The 20,857-nt window shown below is 32.2% G+C and overlaps 1 protein-coding gene across 1 annotated transcript; it reads left to right on the forward strand.

The window, feature by feature from the left end:
• Positions 1 to 3,408: 3,408 nt before the first annotated feature.
• LOC126736604 (ER membrane protein complex subunit 10) lies at positions 3,409 to 13,727 on the forward strand. The gene is made up of 6 exons (XM_050441044.1): positions 3,409 to 3,669; positions 12,734 to 12,904; positions 12,965 to 13,057; positions 13,143 to 13,327; positions 13,385 to 13,481; positions 13,534 to 13,727. The coding sequence occupies exons 1-6, from the start codon at positions 3,616 to 3,618 to the stop codon at positions 13,633 to 13,635; spliced, it is 702 nt and encodes a 233-aa protein (XP_050297001.1). The 5' UTR covers positions 3,409 to 3,615; the 3' UTR covers positions 13,636 to 13,727.
• Positions 13,728 to 20,857: the final 7,130 nt, after the last annotated feature.

Genomic DNA, 20,857 nt, shown 5'->3' on the forward strand with positions numbered 1-20,857 from the left:
AATATCGTTGTTAGTTAAAGCTACTTGTTGCTGCCTAAGATTCTGAGAACTTGCGGCTGTCGTTGGTTTGGCGGACTTAAATGTGGAAATAAGTGTGCTATTGTCCGCAAAGCTGTAGATTGGATTGACAGTGGTTCCTAGCAAATCGTTGATATATATCAAGAAAAGGGTGGGGGATAGAATGCATCCTTGAGGGACTCCAGCGTTAATGTTAAATTTGTCGGAGAGGTATCCATCGACGGCTACTTGGATTGTTCGTTGTTCAAGAAAACTTTTGATCCAATTCAATAATGAGTTTTGTATGCCGATTGAGGAGAGCTTGGTTAGTAGTCCCTCATGCCACACTTTGTCAAATGCCTTGGAAATGTCAAGAGCGACTGAGCGGGACTTGTCGTGCTTCTCCATGGCCTCCGTCCACAAGTGTGTGACGTAGGCCAGAAGATCACCGGTGGATCTAAGCTTTCGGAAGCCGTATTGATGATCGCTGATCCAGATGATTCCAGATATCTTAACAGTTGTTGGTTGACTGCTTTCTCCATAATCTTCGATATTACTGGAACTAGTGCAATCGGGCGGTAATTGGAGGGCATCCTCTTCTTACCCTTTTTGGGTTCAGCTTGCACTCGAGCAGTTTTCCAGCTTGTTGGAAATTGGCCCTGCTTATACGATGCCGTGAAAAGTCTACATAAGGGAGGAGTCAATTCGTCTGCACAACGTTTTAGTATTAGGGCTGGAATTCCATCGGGTCCAGAAGCTTTGTTGGTGTCTACGCTTTTAAGAATTTTATTTATAATTCGTTGGGTAAACGAAATTTCTCCCATCGATGAATTCACCCTTGGCAAATATGGCGGTGTTTTGCCTTGCGAGTGCAGAGTAGAATTAGACGCGAAGAGTTTACCCAGTAAGTTGGCTTTTTCCCTTGCTGTTACCGCGATAGAACCATCATCTGCTGTTAAGCGTGGTAAGGCCGACTTAGCAAATCCTTGACTAACGGCTTTCGATACCGACCAGAAAGATCTTGTTCCATTTGGGCAGTTTAGCAGTTTGTTTTTGATCCTGTTGTTGTGACTCTCTTTGCATTCATCAATAATTCGCTTGCAGCTATTTCTGGAGGCTAAAAAGTTCCTCCGATTTTCTATGAAAGAATGTTGACGCCATTTGCGATATGCTGCGTTTTTAGTGTTTACTGCCTTTTTGCAATTCAGGTTGAACCATTGCTTGTACTGATACAGTGTACGAGTCAGGGTCTGAAGCCAAGACCAGATCTAGGAGACTCGCGAACTCGCCGTCTCGATCGGGGATTCTGGTAGGTTCCTCCACAAGCTGCGTAAGCCCGATTATGGTGGCAAATAGCTCAGCTTCTCGTCCTTCATCGTCGTTCTTGTTGCAGAAGCGCAGCCAGTTGATATTGTGAACGTTAAAATCACCCATGACGATGATTTCTGCGCTTGGGTAGTCAATTTGCAGATGGTTAATGCAATCAAGCAGGTTCAAAAAGAGCCATCTATATTGGGTGTCGCTTGGTGGTCTGTAGATATAGCAGATAAATTTCGTGACACCACTGGCTATTATTTTAAACCACATGACGTCGAAGTCCGCAGGTTCAAGCATTTCCTCCCGCTGGTAACTCAAATCGTTCTTGACAAATACTGCCAATCCAAAGTTTAGTCGAAATCGGATGTGTAGATCGTATCCAGGATAAATGAGGTGGACATTTGTTGTTGAAGGTTTCACCATTGTTTCTGTGAATGCCAGAATGTGAGACTTATTTGATTACAGGTGTTGGTGTACTGCATTAATATTGGTGTTTATGCCTCTGATGTTGCAGAAATTGATTTTTAGGCTTTTTGATCCGCCTGATGGATCCCCCCGACCAGCCTCCGCCCGGGTTCCGAATGGGAGGCAAGTTTACCTCCGGAAAGTTTTGGTCGTGAGGGCGCCATCATGCATTTACTTTTCTTCTTCATTTCCCCTTTGGAAATCGGACACATCGACATGGCGGCAAAACGTGAGTTCCATGGAACCACTTCACGCCGCCTAAGTCCTATGTGGTGGTATTGAACCGGGCGATGCAAATGGACAACATCTACCACCAAAACAACATCTACCACCAAAAATCTTAAGAGATTATCCTCGAGTTTTACGTAGGATCTAACTATTGTAATACTGTAAACTAATTGTAATATTGTAAACTAATTTTGGATTTTATTATTGGAATATGTTCAAATATAAAGATTATTTTTTGTATGATATAATATAATACTTACCATTATTTACCCTTAATTTAATTTCCAGACCAAACACATTAACAAAAAATATAAAACACTTTATCGAATGGAATATTTTCTTTCTACGACTTTAAAACACGTCTAATTTTCGCTTTTTTGTGTGAATACCAAGAACTAATTAGCGAACGCCTGTCATTGTTTTAATTTATACCCCGTGAACCTTACGAGTCCGAATTGGAAAAGTCAACCAAAATATGCAAGTCTGGATCAAGCCTGTTAATAAACGATTTTATTTAATACCACTCGATCTGTATAGTTGTTTATTGTTCGTTTTTAATCTTGCAATAGTTTTTTAAACTACTTCTACTCAACCGATTCTTACAAAACTTTTCGCACATAGTTTAGTAGGTTTCCGTGGAAATATTAAATTATCATATTTTATGATTAACCCCACAGTATCAACCGCTGAGCGAGGGTGAGAGCTGTCTTTAAATTTTTAAATTAGAAGGAGATCATGTGATTACTCGTTTTAAAGATCTTTTTAACCTGAATTTAATGTTGTAGTCGTAGACTAAAGTAAATTCTAGTCAAGCGAAAAACTCAGAACCAAAAAATAAAAAGTATAGGTACAAATATTTTTGAGATATCCTGACCTCTGAAACATTTAACAATTAAAAATAAAAATGTGGGGGCGCAAAATTAAATTAATTGTTAATTTTTCAAGAAGTTAGACTCTTTAGAAAGTCTCATAATGTATCCTAATAATTATTTTCACGTTTTTAGTGCATCAGATTTTATTTAAAGTAGTAGTTTAATTAATTTAAAAATAATTAATTTAATCTACTCTGTTTCGGAAGCATCAAATTCGAGTATTAAATTTTACTGCACTGCCATTTACACAGAAAAAATAGTCCTCATGACATCATTTGATCAAAGTATTAAATATTTGGTACACGCGTTGTAAACGTAGCTACAGTAAAATATACGCGCCGCAATGAATGGGATTATATATTTGAATTTAAATGTATGTGAAATCCGAAATTATATATTATTAAATCAATTAAATTCTATTTAATAGACTCGGAAATATTTAACTATATTTGACTAGTTGCGGTAATTTCGCTTATAGTGTAGACTAGCCCTCAGTTAACAGTAGTAGTAGTAGTAGTTGCCAGAACAGGAAGCCTCTAAACCGAAACCGAAAGAAATTTCAGTGAAGTGAAGAATCTTGAGCGATCTAACCTAAAAATGTTGTTTAATTTTAACCTAATTCTAATATTCACTAGATATTTAGAATAACATACATTTTATTAATATTGTAATTGAAGTATCTCTTACGGACGAAATTTCAAATTAGGCCTTTATCGCAACACAATAAAAAGCTGTAATGCTTTTAATAGTAGGCCTATTCTGTGTATTATTTCCTAGGCATATATTGTCGGTGAGTATAATTTCTTTATATATAACTTATTGTTATGAACACTTGCTGTAATATATTACCCTATTTGCTCATTTAGTAAATGCTTGTGCATATGAATTTCCTTAAGAAGCATTTCTAAATTAAAATTTAACAAGTCATCCCAATTTGTACAGTTCAAGACTGTCCACATGAGTGTGTTTTAGTTAGAATATGCTATAATGCCAGGTGTATGAGTTTTCTTTTGAGTTTACTACTTTTCTTAATGCATAATTTTTCTATATTGAACCTTGAACACATTGATACTAAACATACCTATTTATACCTCATCTATGATTTGAATTTATTTGATAAATATTGTTAGAAATTAAACGACAAAAACTCTTAGAGAAAGAAAGAAAGAAAATGTGCTATATTACGTAAGACAACAAAATCCTGTGTACACTCATCCTAAAAACTAAAAAATTCCAAATTCACTTTAAATTTCAAATTTCAAACAAACATAACATCTAAAACACTTTACCATAAAATTTACACACATTACCAAAATTAATCATAACAAAACAGATTGAGTACAACCATAATGTAATTTATAATAGCAATAAGGCTGTCTATAGAATATTTCACGCAAATAATATTAATCTAAATAGAATTTTAGAGTCTAATCATGCAAACAACTTTGGATGAGATTTGGCATCATTACTGTAAACCCATATTTTAAAATATTTCAAAAGTAGCATTTCATCAAAAAATGTGTCCACAATAAAACCAAGTAATCAACCTGGACTTCTAGAGACTGACTGTGATAGGGATTCTTTTTTATAGATAAATACACAGAAGATGAAGCTCACTCACATTCTATAAATAACATTGAAAATAAGCATGCGAAAAGTTTCAGTAGTTTTATTTTAAATATACAGTCTCTAAGAAATAAAATGGACGAGCTTCATCTTTTACTTGATTCATGTGATTTTCCTGATATTGTATTACTAACTGAGCACTGGTTAAAGCCTAACGAATGTTTCTTAATATCTGATTATATTCCTATATCAATTTTTTGTTGGCAACACTCCATACATGGAGGAACAGCTATTTTAGTTAAACAAACAATTGAAGCTTTTTTCTGTAAAATTAATAAGTATGATAGCTTTCTGTTGGAGAAGGTTTTTGAATTCTCCCTTTGTTTTTGTAAGCGATTTAATTTATATGTTCTTTGTGTTTATAGACCACCCATAGGAGATATTGGTATGTTCCTGGACAAACTTGATTCTCTATTATCCCAATTGTCTCTACACTCCATAGTTATATTGGCTGGTGACTTTAATATTAGAAAGAAAGAAAGAAGGAAAGATTCACCCACACATATAACATCCTCATCTGCAACTACTATTGATTATTTGTGTACAAATTTAAATGATGTGTCATGTAGAGTACTCTCATCTGGTAATTCTGACCATGAAGCCATTCTCGCTAGGATTCCATGCAACACTGTATTTCCTTCATCTCATTATATAGGAAGAATTTTCAGCAGTGCAAATTTTAATGCTTTTTCTTCTACTACAGCTTTGGTTAATTGGAATACAGTTGAAATGGCTCCTGACCCGTCTACTTTGTTATTTCATGTGCTATATGCTGCTATATGCTGTATAATACTGCTGTCTAAGCTCAATAATTATGGCTTCAGAGGTGTGGCATTGCAATGGCTGGAATCCTATCTGTCTAATCATAACCAAAGAGTTACAGTATCTGGATGTTTATCCGATTCCAGATCCCTTAAAACTGGAGTACCTCAGGGTTCACTGTTAGGACCACTATTATTTTTGCTCTATGTAAATGATTTGGGTTCATTAAAACTGCAGGGCAAAGTGGTTCAGTTTGCTGATGATACCACCATTTTATGGAATCATAGAGATTCTGATAATGTTAGAGCCCAGGTTTTTAAGGATCTTAAGATTTTATCGGAGTGGTATGCTGCAAACAGGCTTGTATTTAATGTGGGCAAAACCTTTATTATGGGTTTAAGTGTGACGTTTGGGGCCTTATGTTTAGTGAAAACTCCCCCTTGCAAAACAAAGAAAGCTGTAAGTTCCTTGGTATTACCATTGATGGTCGCCTTCGCTTCGAAGATCATATTCTAAATCTTGCATCAAAATTATCCTCTGGATGCTTTGCAGTAAGAATGGCGGGGCATGAGCTGGGAGGGGTAGTTAACAGCACATAGTAGTTAGTAGCACATTCAGTGTACTTTTCTCTTATTGAGCCCCATCTTCGTTATGGCTTTCCTTTTTGGGGTTTAAGCAACAAGGGATTATTAAACATAATTTTTGTGATTCAAAAAAAGGCAGTTAGATACCTATGTTCCACTGGGTTAAGAGATTCTTGTAAACCTCTCTTTATATCTCAAAAAATCCTAACTCTTTTTTCTCTTTTTATCTTGGAAACAGCTACTCTTATTCATAAATGTCCTAAACCTCCCTCTAACACTGGTCATATGACTCGCCAGGTTAACGATTTTCCCTTACCACTTCCTACATCCTCCCTCATCAAGAACTCACTTATATACCTTAGCAAAAAAATTTACAACCATGTTCCTCTCATGTATCAGATAAATTTTACAAGTTAAGAAATTCAAAAAGGAATTAAAATAACTTTTATTATCCAGGGCATATTATAGCCTTGACGATTTTTTTAATGATACCTTTTAACCTGTGCTCTGACATCATTTTAGTGTTTTAGTTTTGTTTCCTATTAAATAATTTAATTTACTTGCTCTAAATTCTGTTTTATTGACAGCTTTACTTATTTTTTAATGAAATTTATCATCTTAAGTTCAATAACATCTAAATACAATTATTTACTTGAGGTATAATATGTGTGAGATTGTATTTTCTAATTGATTTTTGCTATAAGTTTCATAATGCCCAATAAAATAAGTGACTCATTATGAATTTGTCACAACAATACAGATTTTGCTTAACTTAAGCCTACTAACACATCCCAGATGTACAGTATTGAGAGGAGAAAAAAAAAGTTATCATCTGTTGCAAAAACTTGGTGTATTGATTTTTAAACGAATGATGATCTTTAATGAATGATGAATTTTAAAGAAATAATTTGCATTGAGAAATTCCACTGCATGGTAGGCAAAGCAGATTGTTGTGCAATGAAAGGGAATATCAGAATTAGCCACATTTCTAAGGTTAAGGTTGTAATGTAATGTAATGTAAAGTGCCCCTTGCAGTTAAGTATTCTGTAAGATAAGATGGAGAGAGATAAGATGGAGAGTTGTGTTTTATAATTCGATATACAAACATAGCAAAGTGGAGGTCAACATGAAAATTGTATTTTAAATGTTTATTATTGTCATATAATGGAGTGATGTGGTTAAACTTACTACCTCCATATGCAAAACCCATACACATATTTTGAGTTAATTGTACTTTAGTTTTATACTCTTCTGTGAGGTAACTGTAGTAGACAGAGTTACAGTAGTTTAGCTGGGACAGGATTAAGGATTCCACCAAGAGGTATTTAATATGGTTAGGAAGAACATATTTAAAGGAATAAAAGCTGTTCAATTTTAAGTAAACAGAGCACAGCTTTTTCAAAATATGCTGCTGAAAATTCATTGCAACATCCATTACAAAGCCCAGATTTCTAGCATATTCAACAGATGGGATAATTACTCCTTTTATATGAATAGTTGTAAAATTGAACCTAATGAAATTAGACCAGGCAGAGATATTGTCCAGTTCAATATTGACACCAGCAAGTCCCCCGCAAGAATCTTCAGGATAATGATGATAGAAGCAGCATATAGGTAAGTCAGCAGTAAACAGGCAAAAAGTATAGGACCAAGACTGGATCCCTGAGGCACTCCATGCTGAAGATATTGAGTGTTAGATCAGGTCCACAACCTGCCTTCTATGGTTTGATATGATGAGAACCAGCCACAAGCTCGATAGAAAACTCAAAAAAGGGCAGCTTAGCAACCAGCATATCATGGTTAATAAGGTCAAATGCCTTACTATAATCTAAAAGTACCAGACAGGAGGCCTTTGATTCATCCATGTTTTTAGATATGTAACTAGTAACCCTATTAAGTGCTCTAAATCTAGACTGAATATCTGGTAGTATGTGCTGGGAGTGAACAAAGTTGTTCATCATGTTGGCAACTAGTCATTCAAGCATTTTGCCAAGGATCAAAAGGTCAAGAAACTAGTTGGTCGTAATTCGTCCAGACTACTGATATGTGTAGTCCTGGGCAGTGGCTTTACTAATGCTGTTTTCCACATAATAGGATATTCACCATTCTGTAAATAGTTATTGTAAAGTCATTATAACCTGAAAAATCAATGCTAAATGGAAACATATCATGACTAATCTCATCAATACCCATACATTTTGATTTAATCTATGAAAATGATTTATCAACATCATATTTTGTAATGATTGATAATTTGAAGGTATTATTCAATGAAAGCAATATAGTGTTGGACAAATAATATTGGACCAGCTCTGGGTCCACTGCGATGGCCCTATCACCTATGCTGGCAAAGTAATTGCCAATTTTGTGACATCTTTCAGGTTTTCAGGGATTTCAAATGAAGCCCTAGAATGAACATTACAACTATTAAACTTTGACCAAATCCTTTTAGAATTATTTTTAAGCTTATTCAATTGAAAAGTCAGGTAAGCCTTTTTTCATTTTTTATTGCAGTCCATGTTATTTTCTAAAAAAATGTGTATACACCTTAGCTATATCTCTAAATTTAATATTCAACAAGTCCATGTCATTGGGAATTTTCCCAAGCTTCTGAAATGTAAGCCATATAAGACCTGTTTAAATATAACCTGGAAATAAATCTTCTGTAGAAAATTATAGAGGAGTATGCATTCAAAGTGAATTACCTAAACTATTTGACTATCTCTTTACTCAAAAATTGACCAGTGATTTCCTTGGGATACTCAATGGGGAACAGCATTGGTTTATTAGCAATTATTATGGGCAGGTCTACTAATAGAAATCTTTTAATATTTACAAATTTTATTTTAACAAATATGGAGGCAGGTGGCCAAGTCGACTCGGTACATACTGATTTCTCCAAGGCCTTTGACAGAGTGGACCACAATCTTTTGGTGGCAAAGTTAAGGTTTTTGGGCGTCAGTGGTGGAGTGGCTGATTGGCTGCTTAGTTTTTTTTCTAATAGAACACAAAGGGTTAAAGATGGTAATTTTCTGTCTAAATGAAATGATATATCATCAGGCATGCCACAAGGGTCCCATTGTGGATCTCCCTTATTTAATTTATTTTTGTCAGATTTACCTAAATATATGAAAAAAACAGTTCAATACTTATGTTTGCAGATAATGTAAAGATTTTCAGGCCTGTAACAACAATTAAGCTTCTTCAAGAAGACATAAATTATTTTAATGCATGGTGTAAAATAAATCATATGGACCTCAATATAAACCAATGTTCTCAAATATCATTTTCCAAAGTAAAAGAACCAATATTTTTCAATTATTCCATTAATCAAATTAATGTGAAAGTTGTTAGTGAAATAAAATCCTTGTTGTTGCACTGGATAATAACCTGTCATTTAAAGGACATATGTCAAACATGATTTCTTGCTCTCTTAGGATGCTAGGTTTTCTAGTTAGATCTGCAAAGGACTTTTCGATTTTTACAATAAAAAAACTCTATTGTGTTCTTGTTCTGAGTATTCTTGAGTACTGTTCAAATATCTGGAACCCTAGTTATATAACTCATGTTAATGCGATAGAACGTGTCGAAAACAAGTTTCTAAGATTTATTGGTTATAAATGTGCTATAACAGAGATGAATATTGTTATGGAGAATTAAGAACATTACTCAATATTGACACTTTGGAAAGGAGAAGAATAATTCAAAATATTCATCCAATATTCTCAAAGAGACTTAAATATATGACCAAAGGGGGAGAAAGTAAAGTCTCACAAATTTTTTGACTTAACTTGATTTGTGAGACTTTGACTTTGAGTTTACTTTCTCTCCCTTTGGAGAAGAATAAACCTCGAGACAACTTTTTTGCATAAAATTATAAATGGAACAATTGATTGCTCTGATTTTTTAAATCTTATATGTCTAAATGTACCTAATAGAAGAAGCCAATACATAAATGTTTTTCATATTTCTTATCATTCAACAAATTATGGCAAAAATATTTCTATTTCCAGAATGTTAAGAAATGCAAATACTATGCAACAAACTATATTTTTTTAATAATTTAGAGGCTAGTTTTAAGAGGTCAGTAAAGCAGGTTGTAATGTGATATTTGTTTTATATAAATTATTTTGATATAAATTTTAATATTGTAGGTACTTTAAACTTTAGTAGTGGTTGTGTGATCTTTATCTGTTATTTTATTACCATATATGTATGTATGCTATAATTAGTCTATTTATTGTAAAATGGTAATGCCGTAAATAAATAAATAAGTAAGTAATGCTAAACATCAAAGTAGTAATTTTTATTATACGGAGCAAGTGAGTGCTTGTATCTATTGTAAGCTTTTTTCTTTAGTTTTATAATTTCTTTGATTGTGTCACTTATATATGGTTTAGGTCGTGTTCTAAGCTTTATAGTTTTTAAAGGCGCAAAGTAATCAAAGATTTCAATTAATTGCTTGTTCAGCATTTCAACGGAGTTGTCAGTAGAGCCTTGGGTCAATATTTGACCAAAATCAGAATTACTCATGAAAGCATTAAACAAACTTTTTATCCAAATGTCTAAAATTTCGCTTCACCGTAACAGCCAACCACAGATATTCAAATCAAAAAAAGTTGTGTCAACAGTTGTACAAGATAGGCCGTTAGCAATATAAGCACACAGTCCACCGGCACGCGACACGCGGTCTTTACAAAATAGCTGATAACCTGGTATACTTATTATACTCTCCGGGTAAATCTTGGGTAGCCGCGTTGTAGTTACTGCAAGTATGTGATATTTCTTGGCATCGACCAATTCTCTAAGATCACTAAAGGAAGGAAAAAGAGACCGAATATTAACATGAGGAATACTAAAATGCTGCGACTGAATTTCAGCTGGCATATGTCTTGATATCTTAAAATTTTTATTTTTTATGTTGCTAAGGACTTTGCGCTAAGGAAGTATGATTAACCGTAGAGATATTACCTGAGCATGGAATAATTGTGTTATTATGATCACTTAATAAACTTTGCGAGAAAACATCATTATCATCCAAAATGACATTAAGTGGCGCAGAAGACCGGATAGGTCTTCTGCAATCAATAGTTGCAATCTGAAAATTAGTGGCTATGATGTTAATAAAAGTTAAACGTTTTCTAGAGCTACAGTCATTCATTACCCTTTAATTTTACCATACAAACCAATTCACCCACAAAATTTGAGTTATTAAAATCAACATATGAGATTTGACCAGGAATAACCCTGTTTAGCCGAAAAGCATATATGTAGTCACAATAAGTCATTTAAACCTGCGCTAAAGACCATTTGAAGTACTAGGCAAACATTCTGTGATTTGAGTACATAGGGCGAGTATTTGAGTACAATAAATGATCCTATTCTTGAATCTATAAATAAATTGGTCACCTACCGTTACAATTTGTCTTTTTTTTTTGTTTTTCGGTTTTTTACTTCCGTGGTAGTGACGTACACTGAGATCGTAGTCCTCTTCACTCATTTCCATATATATACTCCTAGCATTCGACAAGTAATCAGTAGATGTAGTGGTGCCAAGCCAGTTTCTCTTGGAGATTCAGAGAGACAAGCCCTAGGAGTAGACTGTTTGTTTTTAAAACTGTATGTTTGCAAGTCCTGTGTTTCTTTGTTGGTAGTGTACCATGTTGCATAGACGTTGATATGTCGTTTTTAATAGGGCAACCTGGTTCAAGTATGAGTGGTTATCAACCTCCAGCAGGCGGATAGTTGACACCATATTTCTGTTCAACTCATTTAAATCAGCAAGTTCCTTTTTGATGTTCAGGATTATATCGGATTTTAATTTCCTGTTCCAAAAGATTTTGTCTTAAATCCAAGGCTTCTTGGGTTTTCTGTTTGAGTGACTCTACCAATTTCTTCTCATTCTCCTCTATTTCGTCTTCTATGTGAGTAGTCAATTGTCTCTGTCTTTGACATGCATCTTTCAAGTTTTTCATTTTTAGCGGTTTTGACTGAAAAAATAAATGCTAATAGAATATATACACATTTGTTATTTATTTTACATGTTTTATGTGGAGTTGCTGACGTTTAGTGGTTTTTTTTGCCAAAAAAAATGTAATCCTTTTTTAGTAATTCACTCATCGTACTTTGAAACTGTTTAGCTGACAAAAAATACATTTAGAATATACTTTTATCTCCGGTTATAATCAAAGTCTTTAAACTAATGGGTGATAGATATGATATTCTTATAGATGAAATTCTTTACATTTTTGGTGTATAAATAGAAATGTGCTATTATTACCTATTAAGGTACAATATTGTATATACAAAATCCTTAAATATATCCCAGAAGGCATTAATGAAATTTAAAAACAGACCGATCATAGAACAAAGGTAAAATGTATGAGTAAAACATTTCAAAAAGCAAAAATTGCACATTTTGCTTTTTAAAAATTTAAGTATAGAGAGTGTTCTAAACAAAGAAATAAATTTGACATAGAATAAACCGCAGTAAACAAGAAACCAGATAAGTATTATTAAGTTAAATATGTCGTTAAAATATTCTTTCACGCTATATTATCCTCTAGGCAATGGCAATCATTTGAATTTACATTTAAATTGCATGGCCAATGCTACAGAGAGGTTTGCACATATATGTATAACACATAACGATAGTGCTGTTGTTTCTCTAGGGCAAGAAAAACAATCTATTAGGTAGATAAAAACTATGAGGCACTGAAAAAATTCCAAACAAAGATACTATAAAGAAATTTAATTTAAAGCATATATCCACGCAAAACTTGTCATGATAAATCATTTAATCTTTTTATTTTAAACTAAACTCAACTTGTTTCTATTTTCATATTAACTAAAGCCATTCTAAATTTGTTTTACATATTATAGAGTAGTTTGGAACATGACGGCTCAGTATCCATTCGTCTACTTCATGCGTTAAATAGAGAATCAGAACCAATCTTTACTGATCGTGGGAATATTACCATACACAGCTTACGCGTAGGTCAGGCGATAGTAGATCAGAAACCACTTCCTGAGGAAGAAAAACTAAAAATTCAGGTATATTGTTTTATGATAATATTATGATACAATGAATTTATTAATTTTTTCTTTTGTCAGATTTTAGCTAGAAATAATGATTTTTACAGGATAAAGGCTATTGTTGTTGCAAATGATGGGTCAGAAAGGTCATTTATTTCCACTTCAAAAGCTGTAAGTATATTAGTAATTAGCAAGTTAATGGTTTCATAAAAATCTTCGTATCGTTATGACTTTAAATAAACTCTTTCTTTTCTAGTGTATGTTAGCAGAATCCGAATTAGATGACAAACTGATAGTCTCTTTAGACTATATGGGTAGAGTAGTTGGTATTACTTCTGTGATAGCTTCAAAAGCGGCTTGTGAGGGAGCTGATGTGCCACTTGAAAAGTTAAAGGAATTCACCACCACTGTTTATGTTCGGCATACTGAAGCTGGAGCAATGTGCGTTTTATCCTGTAGGGGATAAATATAGTAAATTTATATTTTCATATTTTTTAGACCGGACACCGCTTCTTTCGTACAAAAATTGGAAAGGGAAAAGGAAGCACAGGAAAAGGGAGAAGTCAAAGATAACAGATCATTTTTGGCCAAATATGTAAGATTTTGTTGAGAAAATTAAAACAAAATATGATTTAAAAACATTTTAGTGGATGTATATACTTCCGGTGGTAGTGGTGATGGTGATATCTTCAGCTACCAACCCAGAAGCCCAAGGTGGGGGTGGTGGTGGTGGTAGAGGAGGACAATAAATTATTTGGAGTGTATAAGTTAGAATAGAGGTAAAGATATGTGTAGATTCAATTATTGTTTAAATAAATTATGGATAATATAATAAAATAAAGGACAGTTATGTGGCTTAATTATTTAGCAAATTTAATTTCTTTATTATTAAAATAAAAGAGTACAACTAATTTTAATATTACTGTAGTAAGAATTAATTACAGAAAGCAATTTTTAAATAAGTGAAATTTGCAAACTAGTAGATTTTTTTTCTCTTGATTTAAAAGGTAAAACAGAAAAAACGATGAACATCGTGTTTTTCGTTTTTCAGAAAATGTGAAAAATGTACATTTGTTAAATAAATGTTCTATGTAATGTTACATAAATCAAAAGATAATAACTTTCTTATTTATTATATTTAGTTATTTTTATATTTCAAAGCCAACTTGCCTAAATTTGGTAAAATTATTATTATCTCTATAACTTTTTGTCATTTCTAGGTTTAGGCTATTAGTGTAAATAAACCTTATTATTAAGAACATTATTTTCTTTTTATTTATGTAAAAATATACAGGGAGTTCTATTTAACAAAAATACATTTTCTCGAAAACGCGATGTTCAATTAATGGTTAAAGTTCAGTTCAGAGATCTATTAGAATCCACAGAACACAAATATACATATAGAGTGGTGGTTGCATACAAACTGATACAAATTCTTCTGACAAGTCAGCTAGCGTCCTCTCGCTTGGCAATGGAAACTGTTGTAACTAACTTGACAGTTTGACGTCCCTAATTGGACCAATCAAAATGGTAGAAAGGCGTGGCCAAATTGAGGCGGGAAATCAAATTTCATTTAATCTGACAATCTTATCATTTAATCGTAATATCTAAAGCAAACGCCTAATCAAAAAGGTTACTTATAGAGAAAATAGTCTTTTTGATTAGGTGTTAGCATCAGATATTGATCTGAATAAAAATAAAACTTTTCAGCTTTATTTTACATACATATCTAAATGGGTTAATTTACTGCAATAAATTGACAATAGTGTACGACATATCACCAATTGGACAAATGAAAATAAAACAATGTTTTTCTTTAATACATTCATTATTTAATTTTCCTGAAAAAATTTCTTAAAATGATATACACAATATACAATAATTTATTATAACAGACATTATATAAATTAGAATTAATCTAAAAATGTTTTAAAGTATTTTGTTAACACTGAACTACCCTAATTTTAAACAGATTAGAAAAGGTTGTCAACAGTTTTGTGCTATTTTCTCATAATACATCTAAAGGCATTCCCGTTAGATTAATAATATTCTCATTTTATTTAAACATAGATTCAATAGAGGATGAATTATCCTTATTTAATATGTACTTGTATCAGTTTCCCAAAGAAAAATTAAACAGATTTTCAAATTTAATTAAAAATTCTATAGCAGAGTATTATCTAAAGAAACAATACAGAGTGTCCCGAAATTACATCGCAATATTTTACCAGCCGCATCAAAAATTGTTTTTCGAGTTCAATTGTTTTTTTTAATGTAATTGAATAGGTAAAAAAAAGGAACAATTAATTTATTACATAAAAAAAAAACATAAAAACACCAAACAAAAAAGCACAAATTACAACAAATGTTCAAAGTGGTTTCCATTTTGGTGAAGACACAATGCCTACGCGTTATTGCACGAGTAGCCCTTAAAACAAAAAATGGATTTATCTTTATTTCATTAACAGCCCAATTAATCCTTTGCATCAGGTGTTCACGGGTATTTATCTCTACGGCATATACCAACTCATTTAAATGTCCCCATAAATAATAATCTAACGAAGTTAGATCTGGAGATCGAGGAGGCCAATATAGGACCACCTCGACCAATCCAACGTTCAGGAAAATGGTTATTTATCCACTCACGCACAATTGAACCAAAATGAGCAGGCGATCCGTCTTGTTGAAAAATCATGTTTTGGCGTAAGATAAGAGAAACTTCTTCCAGAAGCTCCACAAGATTATTTTCCAGCATATGAAGATAATTCTCCGAAGTTAGCCGATTGGGTAATTCTATCGTGCCAATAAGTTGGTCCCCGATTAATCCCGCCCACAAATTTACCGAAAACCTTCTTTGAAAATTACTACGCCTTATGGCTCTTGGATTTTGATCTGCCCAAAAATGCATATTATGCATGTTAAATGAACCATTTCGTGTGAAAGTGGCTTCGTCCGTCCATAAAATGAAAGAAATTAAGTTTGGATTATTAATTACCCATTGACAAAATTGGATCCTCAACGGAAAATCGTCTGGCTCTAAATCTTGGACCCGCTGGTAATGAAACGGATCGTAACAATAAGTAATTTTTTTATTACTTACTATAGAGCGAGGGATATGTGTGGCTCTTGACACATTTCTTATACTTGCCCCCGGATTTTCCTCAAAAACATTTAAAACATTTTCTAAATTATAATCTTCTTGTGGTCTGCCTTGTCCACGAGCTCTTTGAAAACTTCCGTTATTGCATAAATTTCGGTGAGTGTTTATATAAACTTGACGATCTGGAACATGTCTTGAGGGAAATCTTCGGCGATACTCACGGACAGCCGCTAAAGAACTGCCATTACACAAACCATAAACAAAATGCATGTCAGCTAACTCTTGATTTGTAAATCTATCCATAATTTTTGAAAAATGAATCACAAAAAAGAACTAATTTACTTTGCCAAAGCAAATTTAAAAAATGTGAAATGTCAACAAAACGTTAAACAAAATTTAACAAATAAACTAATTCTCAACAAACACAGCCAACTATTATTTTACAAGATGTTATTTGTAGTTACTTTTTGAAATACCAATTCATGATTTATTAATAATTGATTTTTTCAAAAACGGAAGCTCCTATCGAAATTAGACAAGAGCACCTTTTTTATGTAAAAATGTTTGTTCTTTTCAATTCTAATACCAAAATTATCACGGAGTTGCTAGAAAAAAAGTTTTAACAATTTAAACTTTACCGACCACTTATTTTACACGACCCTGTCTGTATACATTTTGGCAAAAATGGTTGCAATATCAGTTTTTAATAAAACCAATAGTAAATGTTGAAAATTTCAAAAGATTACAACTAGGCGTTCCGGATATATTAACAAAAAACCATCTTTAACATGATTCATAAAACACCCTGTAACTTAAAAACGATGCACTTTTGAACCATACTGTATCTGGACTTTTTGTCTTATTTTTAGACAAAGATGCGGCTGGTAAAATATTGCGATGTAATTTCGGGACACCCTGTATATCCATCTACAAAACAAAATAAACTCTTTGAAAATTAAAACAACGTATTAGTATAAACATATATCACCTACATAATATTATATATATATATATATATATATATATATATATATATATATATATAGTTTTTTAGAGTATATATATATATGTATATATAGTATATGTATATATATATATATATATAGTATATGTATATATATATATATATTTGTTGATCTCTTATAATACTAACATCATATCTTCAAACTATAATATTAATAAAAACTTAATTGAAGGATAGATGTTTACATAAAATAAAAAAAAAACTCTTAAAAAAACACAAGTTGTAAGAAAAATATTAATTCTGATCCATTCCGGGTGCTCAGGTCCCTTAGTCTCTATACCTATGTCTTGTCTCGATGAACACAGGAAGTGGTATGATACGAGCATGAAATAAAATAAAAAAATAGGCAGTGCAAACCTATAAATCAATTTACTAAATGATTCATGTGAAAAAAAGACAAAATAAATGTTTAAATAAATATGTATTGTAGTGTAAAGCCAGCAGTATCAGCATTATTAAAATTTGTGGAGAGAACTGATCAGAAGAAATTCTATAGCTCAAAGTCTTAATAAAATTTACAATTTTTTAAATATTTTATTACTATGTTTCTCAGAACCATTTAAAATATAGACGCTCTTATATCAAAGAAATTTTCAGAAAAAATTTAATCAATTTTTAATTGTGGAATAGAAAATGAGAGGCCGGACATTTTGTAATATGTATTTATCATAATCAAGTTAAAAATTAAATACTTGAAGAGTGAAACGTCTTCATTGAAATCAACTGAATTTGATTTTATTAAAGACTAAAGATTGACAATACAAAAACATAATAGTAATAAATAAAATCAGATTTTCTTTGAAATTGCTTGCTGCAAATCAATTAAAATATTACTCCCAATATTGAAAGAGAAGTTTTTAGAAAAAAAGTCATGAATTTAAAATAACATCCTTAAAACAAATAGCAAACTCAACCCACGCTTCCATTCATTAAATTGAAATGAAAAACAAACTCAAATCACAGCTTAACTACTTTTGTAGTTAAGCTGTGCTCAAATAGTTTGACAATGACAAATGATGTTCTATCAGTCAATGTCAACAACTGTCTGTCAGCTGCCTGTCAATTTTGCCAAGCAAGATGGCCGAAAGACGATTCCGATTTTCACTATACAAGCTTCATATTCATACACGTGTTAGAATCTTTGATGTGTCGCAGATGCCGCACTAACTAGTCCGTGTGCCTATGTCGTATTTATTGTCGCATGATATACATGTTTAAATGGCAAAATTTTATATAATTTATCTATAAAATCATTTTAAATATACGTAAAACCCAATGTTTTATACAATTTTTTATTTTTCTATCGAAAATGTCCATTTTTAGAAAGAAAATAATATCACAAGAAAATAATAATAAAAAATTGACCGCGGACTAAAATCCAAGCATCTTACAAAATATTTTAAACACATCCAGCACTCACAGACTTGTCACCTCTTTTTAGGCAATATATTAAACAAAGATAAAACACCTGCATTCTGGCGATTCTTACTTTAGGCTGTGCAAGTGATTGTGTATCTCTCTCTATCCCACTGATTTTGAGAATTACGGGGCCGTATCCAAATAAATTTTTGGGCTGTTTTTGTATTACTTTCGACGTGTTTTTAAAGAGATCTTTAAGGATATGTCTGTGGCCTTTCAAATAGTTGGGAGGGGGGTCATGTGAGGTTATTATTATTTGATGGGTTTTGCCGGTTTTGCTTTTTACACGTTTATGAAAGTGGAGAATTTAGAATTTGTCCTGTATTCGTCTAAATTTTTTGCAGTTTTTAGTGTGAGGAAGTGTATTTTGAGTAACTGTTTCCTTCCTTTATGGAAGAAACTGCTAAAGAACAAAGGCAAAAAAACAGAATTTAGAAAATTGTATAACTCTTTGGGTCAGATTCAAAAGAGTGGTTAAATTTATAAAAGTATTTAGTATCCTCACTGTAGTTTTAGGATCCAGTATACTTAAAATGTAGTGTTTTGTATAAGATTTTTAGTTTTTAGTATAAGCATTTATTTTTGTTAATTTTCATCTAATCTCTCTTAATATGCACAATAACTAAATATGAGGCAAACAAATTAATAAATATTACATTCAGGATCTAAAGTGTGTTTTTTTATAAGTAAAACTTGTGTCTTTTATAGGCATTAGATATAGACAGCTAGATGATTTTTAATGTAAAAGTTTATTTTAAAAAATATACTTCCACTTTTCTGACTACATAATTACTTTTTATCAAAAGAAGTACAGTCAAAAGTGGTACTAAATATAGAGATGGGGGTTTTCACGAGTATATTATTATAATAATATATCATAATATGTATTAATTAAAAAAAAAACAATAATAAAAGACATTGAATATGGCAGCCAAAATCCCCATTAACAATCAATACCAAGTAAAAATAAATCTCAATACCCAAAAAAAGGAAATGTATAAAATTTGAAGACAAACCAAGACATTTTACCCTTTTGTGTCAAAAAGTAAATATTTAATGCCTTAATCCACAGAATAAATGGGCCTAAGTAATTCGTATCACCTATTCTCTCATCACTTGTTATAAACACCACCCCACTGATGGCGCTGAAAACTAAACATATTAAATTAACATTTTTGGTTAAACTCATTTTACGTACTTAAATCTTTTATTTAAATTAAATATTATCTTGCCATCAACTATCCTGAATTTCTAACTTGATAAAACTAAACCCAAAAATCCCGAATAATAAAGTTTTAAATACAAATAAATTTTAAGGCTGGACCTGTGCAACTTTTCACGCTTGAATGGCTGTGACTGAGGTCAGACGTCTAACAAAATAGTACGAGGGCGCATGTAGTCAAATTTTCTGAATCAAATGTATAAATTCTTAAAAAAATGCTTAAAACATTTATTTATTTAATGGAATGATAAATATAAAATATATTAAAAATAAATATCGCTTAGGATATTACTTTATGACTTTTTCCACATAAAATTTTCCGATTTAAACATGCATGTCATGTGACAATACAAGCAACACCGGCACACGGACTATTCGCGGCACATCAAAGATTCTAATAGCAAAGTATATAGATTTCAACAAATGTTAGACTGTGCTAATAGATCTCTGAACTGAACCACAGATGTAAATAGCTCCGCACGGAGTTACCGCGGAGCTATTTACATCTGTGACTGAACTATATTAGAATATTGCTCAACAGGATTGTGTGACTTTAGGTAAGGTAAAGTCACTCAGAATGCAGACCATTTGGTTATAAATGTGCTCAGCAGTTTAACCGAATAATTAAACTGTCTGAAACTGAAGACTAACAAAACTAAGAACTGAGTTCTATAGCTGCCTTGTGATGGCATTATAGACATGGGAACTGCTATTAAAAGTCCCCTAAGGTTTTCAGCATTACCTGCAGCGGTTATCCGCTGACAGCGGTATACATGTTAATAGGGGAATTATATTATCGTAGGAGGATGATGAATTCCATTTTAGGAGCAACTGCTTGGTCCTAAGACTATGGATATTTTAATAATAAATAGTTAAGCATTGTGGAGATTTCAACTCTGTAAAATGTTTTATTTTTTTCAATCTGGTAGCCTCTTGACCTATTTCATAGTAATATAATTCTCATGTGTGTTTTTTTAATTTGGGTCAAATAAAAAGTTATAATTTTTTATTTGACCTTAGGTAAATTAGGCTCAGAAATGTTAAAGAGCAATAGATTAGTGTCTCTGATCGTTCACTTTATTAAGCAGTCCAACATTAGAAGAGGACCTATTGTTATTTATGACCTATTGAATAAGAATGTGATGATGAAAAAGTGTTTATGACACGATTTGTAGTTTAAGAAGAGTTTATTTTTTGTTTTTAAAA

The sequence above is a fragment of the Anthonomus grandis genome, chromosome 5 (genome assembly GCF_022605725.1).
Source record: "Anthonomus grandis grandis chromosome 5, icAntGran1.3, whole genome shotgun sequence".
In the NCBI taxonomy this organism is placed as follows: Eukaryota; Metazoa; Arthropoda; class Insecta; order Coleoptera; family Curculionidae; genus Anthonomus; species Anthonomus grandis.